The sequence below is a fragment of the Pyxicephalus adspersus genome, chromosome 4 (genome assembly GCF_032062135.1).
Source record: "Pyxicephalus adspersus chromosome 4, UCB_Pads_2.0, whole genome shotgun sequence".
In the NCBI taxonomy this organism is placed as follows: domain Eukaryota; kingdom Metazoa; phylum Chordata; class Amphibia; order Anura; family Pyxicephalidae; genus Pyxicephalus; species Pyxicephalus adspersus.
This window is the reverse complement of record NC_092861.1, coordinates 64,563,892-64,577,773: the sequence shown is the minus strand read 5'-3', so window position 1 is coordinate 64,577,773 and position 13,882 is coordinate 64,563,892. Positions and strand designations below refer to the sequence as shown.

At 35.4% G+C, this 13,882-nt stretch overlaps 1 protein-coding gene across 1 annotated transcript in view; it reads left to right on the top strand.

Moving 5' to 3' along the window:
* The window catches only part of DST (dystonin), a 278,032-nt gene that overhangs the window by 169,924 nt on the left and 94,226 nt on the right, over window positions 1–13,882 (top strand). Inside the window, exons 28-39 of the mRNA XM_072410183.1 lie at window positions 917–1,069; window positions 1,836–2,069; window positions 3,285–3,566; window positions 4,389–4,931; window positions 5,720–5,896; window positions 7,863–7,986; window positions 8,676–8,884; window positions 9,455–9,772; window positions 10,203–10,369; window positions 10,930–11,086; window positions 11,179–11,305; window positions 13,705–13,761. Of these exons, the coding sequence (XP_072266284.1) occupies window positions 917–1,069; window positions 1,836–2,069; window positions 3,285–3,566; window positions 4,389–4,931; window positions 5,720–5,896; window positions 7,863–7,986; window positions 8,676–8,884; window positions 9,455–9,772; window positions 10,203–10,369; window positions 10,930–11,086; window positions 11,179–11,305; window positions 13,705–13,761 (2,548 nt within the window). The remainder of the gene's footprint in view (window positions 1–916; window positions 1,070–1,835; window positions 2,070–3,284; window positions 3,567–4,388; window positions 4,932–5,719; window positions 5,897–7,862; window positions 7,987–8,675; window positions 8,885–9,454; window positions 9,773–10,202; window positions 10,370–10,929; window positions 11,087–11,178; window positions 11,306–13,704; window positions 13,762–13,882) is intronic.

The following is a 13,882-nucleotide window of genomic DNA, read 5'->3' as shown; positions in this document are numbered from 1 at the left end:
ATGCAACACAGAAAAATTTCCAGGAGGCTCAGAAGAAGCTCTTACCACAAACAGAGTCAATAAAAAGTCAACTGCTGGCTGTCCAGGATTTGAATGAACAGAAGGTTTGCCTCATGGTGCATGTGATCCTCTCAGAAATGTGTTTGCAGTTTGCTTTTGCGGCTGCCATGTGCCCAGTAAAAGAATCGAGTCTAGTTGGTAAAGAGATTGTTTTAATAGATTGTATTTCAAATCCTTTTTAACCTAATATTTTATGAGGATATCACAACAACTTTATGGTAGCTCTAAACTAAATTTGATGTGATTTTTTATTATCTAGGCAGGCATATCCCACCTTGTAGAGTTGCAGTAAATGAGATTAAAAGTAAACTACATGTATTAAGCATTGAGGCTTGATACACATTGAAATTCAGGAATCAGTGTATAGATATCAGTCTATATTAGTTTATAGACAATACTACATTTATATAGAGAGTTGTTTGCTTTTGAGTTTGCATTTAATTTCAGGTTTAGAGTTTGAATCTTTGGCATGTCTGTCTTAAATAATCATCTTGCTTTACCTGTCATATTTCAACACTAACCTCTCTGTTTGATATATCTTTTTGTGGATCATTATTAACACAGGTTCAAGGATGAAAAAGGAACTGGATTGCCAACGCTGTTGAATCCTCTACTTTAACTTGTGCATGGTCAGGCTTTGATCAGGCTTTTCTCTACTTAGTCTTTTTTTATTATATATATATATATATATATTATTTAATGTGATAATTTCTATTCTATACTGCAGTCACCTTTGCTCAAACCATGACCCACTGCTACCATGTTTACAGCATACTGTGTTTTGTGGCTGTGCAGCTCTGCAGTTTTGAGTAAATTTTTGTCAAAGACACTTGTGTTGTCTTTTTCATTCCTGTAGGATGCTGAGGAACAGCTACAGGAACACAAAGGAAAGCTGCAGGAGCTCTGTGATCTGCTCACACAGACAGAGAACAAACTGATTGGTCAACAGGACAAGTTGATTGCAAGGGATTCTCCGGCTGATCTTCAGCATTGTCGGAGTGAATATGAGGTGCTGTATCAAAAATAATTGTAGAAGATAACAGCTACTTTGCAAGTAACCGCTGGAATTTGCATTATTTTTCTGTTAACAATATTCTTCTTCTTAAATAGAGGCGTTTACATCTCAACCTAACTCCCTAGAGATCTCTGTCAGCCTTGATGATGCCCATCTTGTAGTCATTTTCTTGATGTCATCAGTTGCTCATTTGCCCATTTGTAACTCACAATTGAAGCTTTATGTTTCATATATGCCTGACTTTCGGTTTCATTAGATTCTTACATATTACATCCCTTTATTTTAGGTTTTCCCCATTTACAGACATGTTTTGATATGTTTCCATTGAAAACTATGTAGGATGCATTTTACTGGAAAGCACAAGATGTAACTAGTAGGACTTTTTCTAAAACACCATATTTAAAATGTGCAATATAAATTATACTATGTGTACTATGTTTGTACTGACTTCTCTAGCATTGTCAGAGATCCTGTATTGACCTGTCTTGCCTTCAGACCCCATATTGGTCTTTTGAGGTGATATAATTTAATATATTTTGTGAGCTTGCATTGGAGAATTGCTTGTAGCAACAGTAATGATTACAATAAACCCCTTTTGAAGCACTACCTACATGGCAGAGGACTTACTTGTAATGTACTGAATCTATTTGAAATGTGTAACATACCTTATTTCTAAATCATGCTATCTTCTAGGTCTCTAATCTATACAATAGTGTATATTCCTACATTAAAGAACTGCCTGAACAATGTTATTTTACAGGAGTTACAGAAAGATATGCAGGCTGGTGCCAGTGAATTGGCAGAAATTGTGAAAAATACAGAGAAATTCCTTCAGGAACATGGAGATAAACTTTCCCCAGAGGAGAGAGCCATTATTGAGCAGAAACTAAAGGAAGCTAAAGTTAAGTTTGAAGCTCTTCAAAAGAAAGCTGAAGAATCCAAGAAGGAATTGGAAAAGGCAGTCACAACAGCCATTAAAAAAGAAACTGAAAAGGTTGATTTCCTTTTTACACTCTATATTCTCTGTAATTTTTAACTTTTCTGTATTTGCTTTAGCCTATTATATTTTTTTCATAATTCTTCAAAGATTAGCCAAAATACCTAATTTTCTCATAACTCAATAATAAATCATTTTCCACCAATGTAGCTCAAAGTACAGTTTTTTGCTATTAGGGGGATTTACTATTTTACTATTTATGTATTAAAGATTAATGTATAGGACTAATATATAGGAATAGTGTAAAGGACTGCCTTTATTGTTCATTTCTGTATTGATGTGACATAGACATTAATTTGACATGCTAATATTATTAAAAATTATTATAAGGTAGATTTTCTATGACATGCAATATGGTATACACTTGTTATCCACGATGTGCGTAAGTTAAATTTCCTAAACTTGTGTTGGCAGAAGTTTTGAAGACTTTTATGTTTAGATGAGTGAGGGCTAGTCGGCTTACCTAGCAAGTTTGCCTGTGGTTTAAATTCCACTTTGTTCAAATAGTAAAGAACAAACAATCGTAAGGGTTTTGTAATATGCAATATACATTATCTGACATGAGACTGTAACTCTATGTAAAGAACATTTACATAGAGTTATGTTCATTTACTTTATTTTTAAAGTATGAAGTTTTTAGGTTGGGTACCTGCACAAATAAATTAGTGAGAAAATACCATGTTTTGGATATAGTTTTAAAATCTGTAATGGTTATAAAATTCTTATTACATTTGTTACATTGACTAATGCAGTGATTTTTAACCACTGTGCCGCGCCACACTAGTGTGCTATGAGAGATCTTCAGGTGTACCGTGTGAAATTATCCAATTACCATTGTGGAGTGTCTGTGCTATAGTGACTGGCAGAGTAATGTAATACTCTTCTATGTCAGTGGGTGGCAGTAGGTAGCTTACTTGCCTTGTTTATTCTTAGAGACAAGAGAATTAGCTGCATGGTGTCATTTTGTATCATTTTTGGTTTGTGGTGTGCCACAGAATTTTTTCAATGTAAAAAATGTGCCGTGGCTCAAAAAAAGGTTGAAAAACACTGGTCTAATGTATAGTTGGTAAAATGTTATATATATATGCAAGAAAAATACCCTAAAATAGAACATTTTTTTTGTATTTAAAAAATAACGAGTCTGTGTAATAAAAAAAAAACCCAAGTCTTAGCACCTTAGTAAAAAACTAAACAGTATGATAATTTTTCTAGTCGGCTGCAGTTGAACAACTGGAAGAAAGCAAAAACAAAATAGAAGGCCTGCTAAATTGGCTATCACAGGTGGATGAAAAAGGAGAGAATGGAAATGTAGTAAAGAAACCTACAATCCAGCAAAATGGAACACATCACAAAGACAGCAAATTACAGTCTATACTGGATGGTGTGGAAGAAGTTAATGGTAACCTAATAGAGTCCGATGGGAAAATGAATAATGTAAAGTTAAAGGATCTATCAAATGAAGACGACCTAAGCAGCCAGTATCAAAAAATAAAGGTAAAGTACCTGCTTGTTGCTGTTTGTTGCTACATATGTTCATTGTTAAGACAAATACAGTACATAGTATTTCCCCACAATCCATGTTGTGTTAATTGAGTATTAAATGTCAATTAAAATAGTATGTTTTTGGGATGAGATACAATGTTTGGGATATGGGATTAGACGGTATACTACGTACTGTTAATTTTCTGTCCAGGAACCCTGTTCCAAGAAACCACATTTTTTTCTAGCATAAAATCGCTAGTACTCAAAAATAGACTTTACTCAAAAACACAAAAACTGTCAATAGACAATGACAGATCTTGGGTTTTGTCATTGTGTTGTTATTTTACTTCTTTACAGTATGTATGACACTAATAAATATCTTATTTAGGTGATGCATAATATTTAATGCAATGGTAATTTGTGTGCAGTGGTGTAAAAAAGGAAATCACTGAATTGACAATAATGACAAAGCCCTGTGTTTACCTGCTGGCATAATTGATGTTGCTTGTGATTGACAACATAATTCAGTCAGTCAGTTATTTCTTAACAAGGCAACATTAGTGTGCTAGTAGAAGTTTATTCTTCTCTCTACTGCAGATGTGGTGTGAGTTGGGCTTTGGGTGTTTTGTTGTGTTTGATGTTGGATGATCTGGGGCCAATGTTGTTCCTAGAGATGAGACAAGATTTCCAGGCTTGTTTGTATGCCTGGTGCCCAGGGACTTTAGGCTTTGACCCAATATGTATCATCCTTATTACTTATGGGATTAGTTTGTTGGATAGTGTTATATCACTCCTTTAAAATATCTGTAATATTTCCTGTAACAAAATTTCTAGGCCCAGCATGAAAAGCTTGTGTCCCAGCATCAAGCCGTTATAATTGCCACACAGTCAGCTCAAGCTCTTCTGGAAAAACAAGGTCGCCACCTCACTCCAGAAGAAAAGGTAAAGCTTCAGGGAGACATAGAAGCATTAAAAGCTCAGTATGAGTCAGCTTTGAGTGATTCTGAAAAGAAAATGAAGGCAATCCAAACCGTTCAAGAAGAATTGGAGAAGTTCACTAAGGATTATAATGAATTTGAGAATTGGCTTCAGGACTCAAAGCATGAACTTCAACATCTAGAGATTGGTGCTGAGAACTTTGCTGGTGTTTTAGATAAGTTGCAGAAACAGAAAGTATTTTCAGAAGATGTGATCTCTCACAAAGGGGACTTGCGTTACATCACTATATCTGGACAGAGAGTACTAGATGCTGCAAAGTCTTGCAATAAAGATGATGTTGTGGAGGATAATAATAATGTCGGCACCCTGGAAACATGTAAGATGGTTCAGAGTAAAGTTGATTTGGCATCGGAAAACTTCAAGTCTTTACATGCTAAGGTAAGCTTATGTTTGTGTTTTTATAACTACACTAAAGTGAATGGAGGCAATATACATAATCCCAGTCAATAATCATTTGGAAATCTCTCAACTAAATTATCCCTACATAAAGTTTTGTGTTAAGCTGTGGCGTCTAGATAAACAGGCCATTTTACCTGGGTCTAGTAGCTTAGTTGGTTTTTAACGACAGTTTGATTTTTAACGACAAATTATTTTTGATGTAATAGTAATTTACAAATCTGGTTGACAGTGGTTTGTATATAATATTCATACACTTGGGGTTGGGGGTATTTAGAAATTGTTCCTCTGTCAATTCTACCTAAATCCGCCCATACGTTCATTAAAATATGTTATATTTATTGTTGTGACTGATTTGCACTCTTGACAATTGACCACTAGGTGACAGAATCATTGTTTATTAGGCTCTGGAATGAGAATGTAATGGCATTCTAACAGCTACCATATCAGCAAACTTTCAGATGAATTAAGAGGGGAATCATTCATAAATATACCCCTTTGGAGTGCTGTGGAAGCTTCTTGCTTTGGACCTGATATAATAAAGCTCTCCAAGGATGGATAGGATACACTTTTATCAGTGAAGCTGGGTGATCCAACAAACCTGGAATGAATTTCATCAAAGTCTTTTGCTATTTGCAAGCAAATGTTTTGAATCCTAGACCGGATCTATTTCAGGTTTGCTGTGGAGCCCTGGAGAGCTTTAATAAAGCAGGTCAATTGTGATTACTTTATAAGATAAAAACTGTTGCTTTTGTAATTCCTCTTCATAGTGCAATATCTTGGGGAATAACTTGAAAGATTTAGTGGACAAATATGAACATTACAAGGAAGCAGCACAAGGGTTACTGGCAGGTCTTCAGAGTTCAGAATCCACTGTGGAAAAACGCCTGTCTGAGCCTATTGCTGCCGACAGTAGGAACTTGCAGAGACAGATAGAAGAAACAAAGGTAAGATACATTTGAAACATGCTCTGCTACATAAGCAAAGGCAATACTACTAAACCTTGTAGTAGATATTACTATTTTTAGTTAAAATAAGTTTTTTAAATAAAATAGTAATTTGCTTTATAGACTGCAAGACATCTTTACCTAGGCTTCTTTACCTCAACCATATAGATTTGTATGAAATTTGTAGAACTCCGTAGGAGATACAGAGGCTTATTGTGTTTTATGGGAGTGAAGGGGAATTATATACTGAAGACAGGTCACTATATGAGGTAGAATAGGAGGATCAAAGACAGGTAGGGTCTAAATGTGGCAAAGTAAATATATTCGTTGGTGGTAAAAGCAAAACAACTCAGTGTTTTAGTGGTCTTTTCCCATTAATAATTTCATGGGAGAAGTGACCGGCGAGCTATACAGAAATAATCCTATAGTGGCATTAGAAAAAGGAAACAAACGTCTCTTATCCCGACACGTTTCTTTAGTTAGCTTCTTCAGGGGATGTGAAGGATGTTAGATGACAATCTGTACATAGAAATAGTGTATACATATAGTCGAGGTCTGAATATGATCATAATAAATTGTATCAAAAAACATAATGTATGAGCAATAGGACCATCTGGCATTTAAATACATAACCCATGATATAACATTTAAACAATAGGTCAATGTACCGTTTGAACACATGACCCAGTTAGTATGAATCACCAAACTTATGTATGCTGGTTGTATGGTTGTATGACGTCAGTGGTATGGATCTCAAAAGGACCCTGAAGTGATATCATTCAATACAATACAAAAGCTGTGTAGTTGATTGAAGTGAATAAATTTACTAAGGTGACTAGTTTTACATAGGCCACTTACTACTCAGTGAAAAACTGAATAGTGTCAATGAGAGATGTCGCCACAACAGTTTAGGTCTCGATAAAGGATCTATGGATAAAAGGGCATTTAGATTTCGATGTCCATGTTTTTATCCATAGATCCTTTATAGAGATATTTTCAGCTCAGCGAAAGGCAGCAAACTTTTATACAGTGTAGATACCCTTAAAAAATGCATGAACTAGGATAGGACATGAGAGTGCCCAGATATGTACAGCCTATGTTCAGGAGTAGCCTACTTCTAGAAGTTTATACTCTCTAGTGGTTTCACAAGTTTATTACAGCACAGAAATTGAGCAGCGGCCTTACTTATACTTAGTTCCCCACCATATTCACATTTATAAAAGAAACATACCAAGGCTGAATAAAAACAGTGCAAGGTTTACACTGGCCTGAGCATGGGATCTTTGCCAAAATACCACAAGTAAGGAAAAGTAAGAGGGTATATAATTGCAAAGTTTTAACAGTTTTAACTTAAAGGCACACAAACACTTTTTTAAATGTTTTTGGCATATATATATATATATATATATATATATATATATATATATTGTGATGGGTTAGGCTCAGGATCGCCTTTGCTGGGGTCAAAGGACACTTGTCTGGTTCATCCAACTCAGATCACACACGGAGGTATAAGTGTTAAGCTGATTTGTAGCCAGGTTTATTTGAAGGTTGCAGATAAAATAACAAAACAGCAAAAGAAAACCTTGCCTGTCCGGCACTTACTATACATCCGACGTTCCTGTCTATCCGCTGGAGGGCTTCTCCCTGTCAGCTCAAAACAAAACTTTCAGCAACCTTTTACCCAGGTTTGAGTTCATTCACACAGACCAACTTTCTGTGTCCCCAGGCAGACAGAGACTGTCTGAGCTGCATTAATTACCTCGCAGTTGAGAGTCTTCCATCTGCTACTTCACATAGGAGAGGAATCTTGGGCAAATATACCTCCCTTCCACCACCAATCCTGCATTGGTGTCACAATACACACACACACACACACACATATATATATTTTTTTGTATTCATATTTGTGTGTTATATTTTCCTGTGTACTTTTACTATGTTTCTAACATATGCTTCTTTTCAGTTGCTTTGTGAGCAGGTGTCCATCCACCAGGTTGGTGTGGAGAAGCTGAAAAAGTCTGCAGAAGGTCTCCTTGATGCCAAAGGCGGGCTCCTGTTAAACAAAGATGAAATTCAAAAGCCACTTGGTATGGAATTGTTTAAACTTTCTTTCTTTACTCCTAGAACAGTAAGTGAGGGAAAGTTTGTTCAATGGGGACAAAGACAACATAAACCTTTGTTTAATAAAATTGAGAAACTGTTGTATAGATGTATAGGTCTTATCTACTCTTATCACAGATCCTTACTTGATTCTGTTCTGTAGCCATTGAACCAGATTATTCCACTGACTTTTACCTAGACTTTCTAAATAGGTATTAACTTATTTTGTATTTACCCATGTTGTTTGTTTTTTGTCATCAGCTTTTTGTTTTAGGAGACAGAGAAACAAATTTCTTTATAAATCACACAGACCTGGTTCTGAAAGTTAATTGGACTCTTCTTACCTATATAAACCTGTAGGAGATTAGTTATCCATGGCATTATATGCATTTTAGTGGACTATGCAAGCCTTTGTAAAGATAGATTTTTCATTCTTTATGAAAATGGGCTGTGCAATGTTTACTGATTGGCTTCCTGTAGCAACCACGCCATTGTGCAGGGTGCAAAAGGAGTCAGCTAACATTTTACACCTGTCTAATGTTTTGCAATCCAAATGGTATAGTTTACAGCTGTTTTCCCTCTGTACTCTAAAAACGGAGATTATCTTAAATGCTTTGTGGTACTTTTTATTTCTCTCAAAATGTTTTAAATAATATATTTTAAATGTTTGTTGCAGATGAAATTGTGGGAAAATACAATAATTTATCCCAGTCTGTAAATGATTGGAATGAGAAGCTTCAGATAACTCTTACTCGCTCTCTCAGTGTTCAAGATGGATTGGATGAAATGTTTGATTGGATGCAAGGGGTGGAAAAGGACCTGAAAGAGCAGCAACATGTGCCATTAAATTCTTCATCTATTCAAGAAATTATTACAAAAAATAATGTAAGTGATTATATAAAGTGTGTATCAGTGATTGAAAAAACATAGCATGTACATACTGCTTTTAGCATGAAGCTTCTAGATTTCACAAATACTTATAGTAATTCATTATTTGCATTTGTGTTTATTGTTTATAATGTTAGGGCCAATTCAGACCCACAGTGAGCTGTTGCATTCTGCCATGGTCTCAACTTGAGTTCCAGTGATTCTCATTCACGTAAATGGCAGCAGATGGGGACCATTTTTTTCTGTGGCTGTGGCAGATTGCAGCAAAGTTCCCAACAAGTTGCTTTAGGTCATATATTTTCTGCTCAGGATTTCTGTCATGATGACAACCTCTTAGTTGATTGACTGCATTTTAAAATATTAAGACAGTCAAATTATTAATTTATAGACAGACAATTATTTATTACTGTGAACAATATAAATAACAGTAGTGTTAGGAGGAGAAACTGCTCAAGAAAACAATGTACTATTGGTTTGGATAGCAAGACTTACACATGTATTGTTTTCCATACTTTGTATTAGCTGTGTAGAAAGATGTAAAAATGGTAAATATCTTTTTGTTATAAGATGCTTGAACAAGATATCACAAGTCGCCAGAGCAGCATTAATGCAATGAATGAGAAAGTGAAAAAGTTTATGGAGACAGCAGATTCCTCCAGTGCATCTTCACTTCAAGGAAAAATGAATGAACTGTGTGAGCGTTTTTCTAAAGCTGGTGAACTTACCAGAGCACGTCTAGAGAAAATGGAAGACTTGAAAACTCAGGTGGAACTGTTTGAGGACCTTTCTGAAAAAGTTCGGTCATTCTTGGACAAAAAATTAAAGGCATTACAAGAGGCGGATGGTCCTGGAAAGGATGTGACAGAGCTGTCTCAGTACATGCAGGTACAGTGTCAATGTTACCTGGTAGATAAATCTCCAAAACACATGTGTACATGTCCAAATCAATACTGTTCTATTGTTTTAGAGGTAAAACAAAGTATCAGTGAGGAGGTGCCAACAGATTGCGGAAAAAAATCCCTCTTTCAATCCTACTAATTATATCTGGAGATGCAATTTAATCAATGCCTAAGTTTACATATACCATTTGACATTACCAAATTCTTTGGCAGAGAGTGTAATCAATTCTACATCTCTCAATACTTAGTGTAGGTAGCTTTATGTGAAAGGGAAACACTCTCTCTGCCCACCACAACCTTTAAAGTTTATCAGATTTTCTAATGTACAGTAAGATAAAATGAAAAGCTGGATAATGCTGGATAAAAAAAGGTACTTTCATTCTCTTTAGTAAGAACAACCCATTTTTTTTGTACAGGAAACAAGCAGTGAGCTACGAGAGAACAAGAAGAGCATGGAGGAGTTACATAGACTGGTAGAAGAATTGTGTGTGCATGCTATCCCTGGAGACAAGACTCTTGTTTTGGAAAAAGTGAACTCCTTATCAAAAATGTTTCAGGAGCTTGAAGAGACTGTTAAGGCAAAGTAAGTAAAGACATGTAAAAAGACTCAGAAAAGATCAGTTTCAAATAGGCTAAAGTTATGCATATACACTAGATTGTAAGCTCTTCGGGGCAGGGTCCTCTCCTCCTGTATCACTGTCTGTATTAGTCTGTCATTTGCAATCCCTTTTTAATGTACAGCGCTGCGTAATATGTTGGCGCTATATAAATCCTGTTTAATAATAATAATAATAATAATAATAATAATACTCTAGATAATTGTCCCCTGATGAGACTGCTACAATTATTTGTCTCAGGCGACAATTATCTAAGAATTGAGTTTGCTTATAGTGGGCCCTCAACATATTGTTTAGTGTTCTGCTGTAGTGGATCACTAATCAACCAGTCATGAGTGCTGTAATTTTCAGTTTTTTTGTGTGTGTAGGTGACTAGTGTTATCAGGATAACTAAAGGGGGAGTGGATTGGGGGTATTAAGGGGTCACTTATGGGGTTTTACTAAGGAAGAGTAACTTGAAAAAATGGAAAATCATTGACCCAAAAAGAAAAGCTTCTAAAACAGTTTCTTGTAATTGTTTTTTTAGGGAAGAGGATGTATCGTCCTGTCAGAGTCAGATGGATGCTTTCCAGTCTCTGGTTCAGTCTTTAAAACACTATTTCACAACAGTAGATGATAAAATTCCTCCAGCATCACTGACTTTGTGTTTGAAAGAATTGATGGATAGCTTAAAAGAAACTAAGGTGAGGTATTGCAGTCTGGAAACTGAGAGGTGGTGATGAGTACACTGGCATGAAGATTTTTGAGCTTATTTACATACTTTACATGTTTACAGAGTTTGCAAGAAGAGTGGACACAAAAGTCACCAGAGGTACAAAAGGTTAACAGCAAAGGAACAGCTTTGTGCAGCTTGATTACTGCTGTGACCTCACCTGCAAAGACCAGATCATCCACCAAATCAGGTATGCAGTCAAATGACTATATAAAATAAAAATATAATATTTGCATATCTCAATGTTGTACTAAACAAGGGACCTAACTGGGCTATGGAAATTACAATTTAAAAAATACAAATGAAATGAGCAATAGGAAAGGGAGCCTTACCCTAAAAGTCCTAATTAACATGGCCATACGCTGTAATTTTTTTCAATAGATTAGATCTAAAGAAACCCATAAAATTTATCTGTAATCTGGTAAACAAAAAGTGGGGCTATCGCTAATTCTCGTTATTATTAATTGAGAATGTCTGTTTTTTGGTCAACTGACATTCAGCCAGGAGTGTAGGCTAACAACCACCAGACACAGAGAGCACTCCTTGTCATTTAACCCCCTAACCGCTAAGCCCGTAATTTCTCGCACTAAATATTTTTGCTCTTTTGGACAACCCCGTATTTTTTCGCCTACACTAAAATCCCCACTTACCTGGTCCCGCTGTGCTAATCCAGCGTCGGTTCCGTGTTCCAGCGTCGGGTCCATGTTCCAGCGTCGTCCTCCAGCGTCGGGTGTCCCTCTCCTTAAAAGAAAAAGCCGGCCGGCTTAGAGGAGAAAGCCAGCTGGCTTTCTTTTCTAAGCCAGCCGGCTTCCTCTCCCTCCTCTCCCTGTCCCTGTGCCTCTCCCTGTGCCTGTCACTGTCCAGCGTCGATCGCTGGACAAAAAAAAAAAATACCTTCTCCCTCCGCTCCTCCGGACACGTCTGTCCTCTTCGGTGTCCAGCCGGCGAGTGCAGAGACGATCACCGGGGTTTCCCAGGGACGTCGCTGCGTGCGTCGGCGCGGGAGGGAGGCGGGGCGGCAAATTCAAAATTTTGCATTGAGTTCCTTTGTATTGAACTCAATACAAAAAGCTGTATTGAGTTCAATACAAAGAAATCCTTATATAATATATATATAATTGTATTATATATATATATTATATAAGCTACTATACATTACATTTTACACTTTTTTTTTTTTAACTTTTTTTAGTTTTTTTTAAAGATTTTTTTTTTTTTATGTTTTTTTATGTTTTATAAAAAAAAAAAATTAATTATTAAATTTATAAAATTTTGGACATATTTTGGTGAGTTATGCGGTAATTCGGTGAATTAGAGCCTACAATCCAAAATAAATTTCCATGCAAAAAATGTAACACTTTTTGCATGGAAGTTTGGAAAGAATTAGAATACCCGGCATTTGCGTACGCGTCCCTCGGCGATACCTGGTGATGCGCGTGCGTGCGCCTGTCGATGAGGGTCGTAGCGGAAAATTCAAATTTTTTGTATTGGATTTAATACAAAGTCCTGTATCCAATCCAATACAAAATAATAGAAAATATATTTATGTGGTTTTGTCTATAGGTATGTGACGGACACTAGGGAGGTGTTTTAGAAAAATATATTACTATACATTATACCGCATTATCGCATTTTCAGTATTTATCATTTATTTATGTGTTCTTGTTTAAGCTGATTTTTGTGTTTTTCCTTTAATTTTATTAAAAGTTTTTTTTTTTTTTTACATGATTGTGTGTTTCAAACATTTTTTATATTCATGATATCTACTAGAACCCTATTCGGACATATTTCTGTAAGTTACAGGTCTACAATTTAAAAAAAAAAATTTCATGAAAACCTGTGACGCTTTTGGAACAGAAATCTAGAAATCAGTGTAACGCTCAGGTGGTTAAAGTAACAACACCACCTTTCTGATTGTTAGTAAACAACAATTGAGGAGTGTCCCAGTAGGCAGGTATTTGATAGGGAGTCCTCCAAGCTAAATGTTCCCCTTGATAGGTGTACTATGATAACAAGGTAAACTATTATTTAGGAGATACTGATCATTTACTAGTGTGTGACCATCATTACAGTCTAAAAACGTAAAGAAAAGAGATTTGACAGAACAAGTTGCATTGTATTTTTTATTTTACCAGTAGTAAAAATTTGTATACATGGTAGGTAAGAGATTTTCACAGTCAAGTAAGAATAACCTAATTAAAACTTAACTTTAAAGAGTATTTTCATAACAAATTTAAAAAAGTATAATAAGAATAGTTTAGTCCCATAACTTTATTTCCACTACTGATATCCGAATAGTTGCTTCAATAATATACCAGCATTTCACATTTTTGGTAATATTCAAGGACACAAGATGCAAGGGTCCATTTATTCTACAAGCTTTTAAATTAACTTCAAAGGATATATATAACACTGTCTTAATGTGTAATGTGTATTTCTAGTGCTCTGCATTGTAAAAATACATATATAATATATAAAACAATATAATATAAAATACTATATACTTTTTTGAACAGTTTGTACAATATTTCTTTATCTGGGTTTACAAATTGAAATATTTTAGATTACGTTTTCCTTTTTCCTTTATAGGTAGAGGCTTGGTTAATGGATTAGCTTCATCTGTTAAAGAAAATTTAACAAATAAAGGTAAGATGCTTGAGAAACAAATGCTTACACTTCTGTATTGCAAAACCTAAAGTGCAGATGTCCCCAGACTATGGACTTTAAATTATTCACATAATATTGCCAAAAACTAAGGACCTAAAAG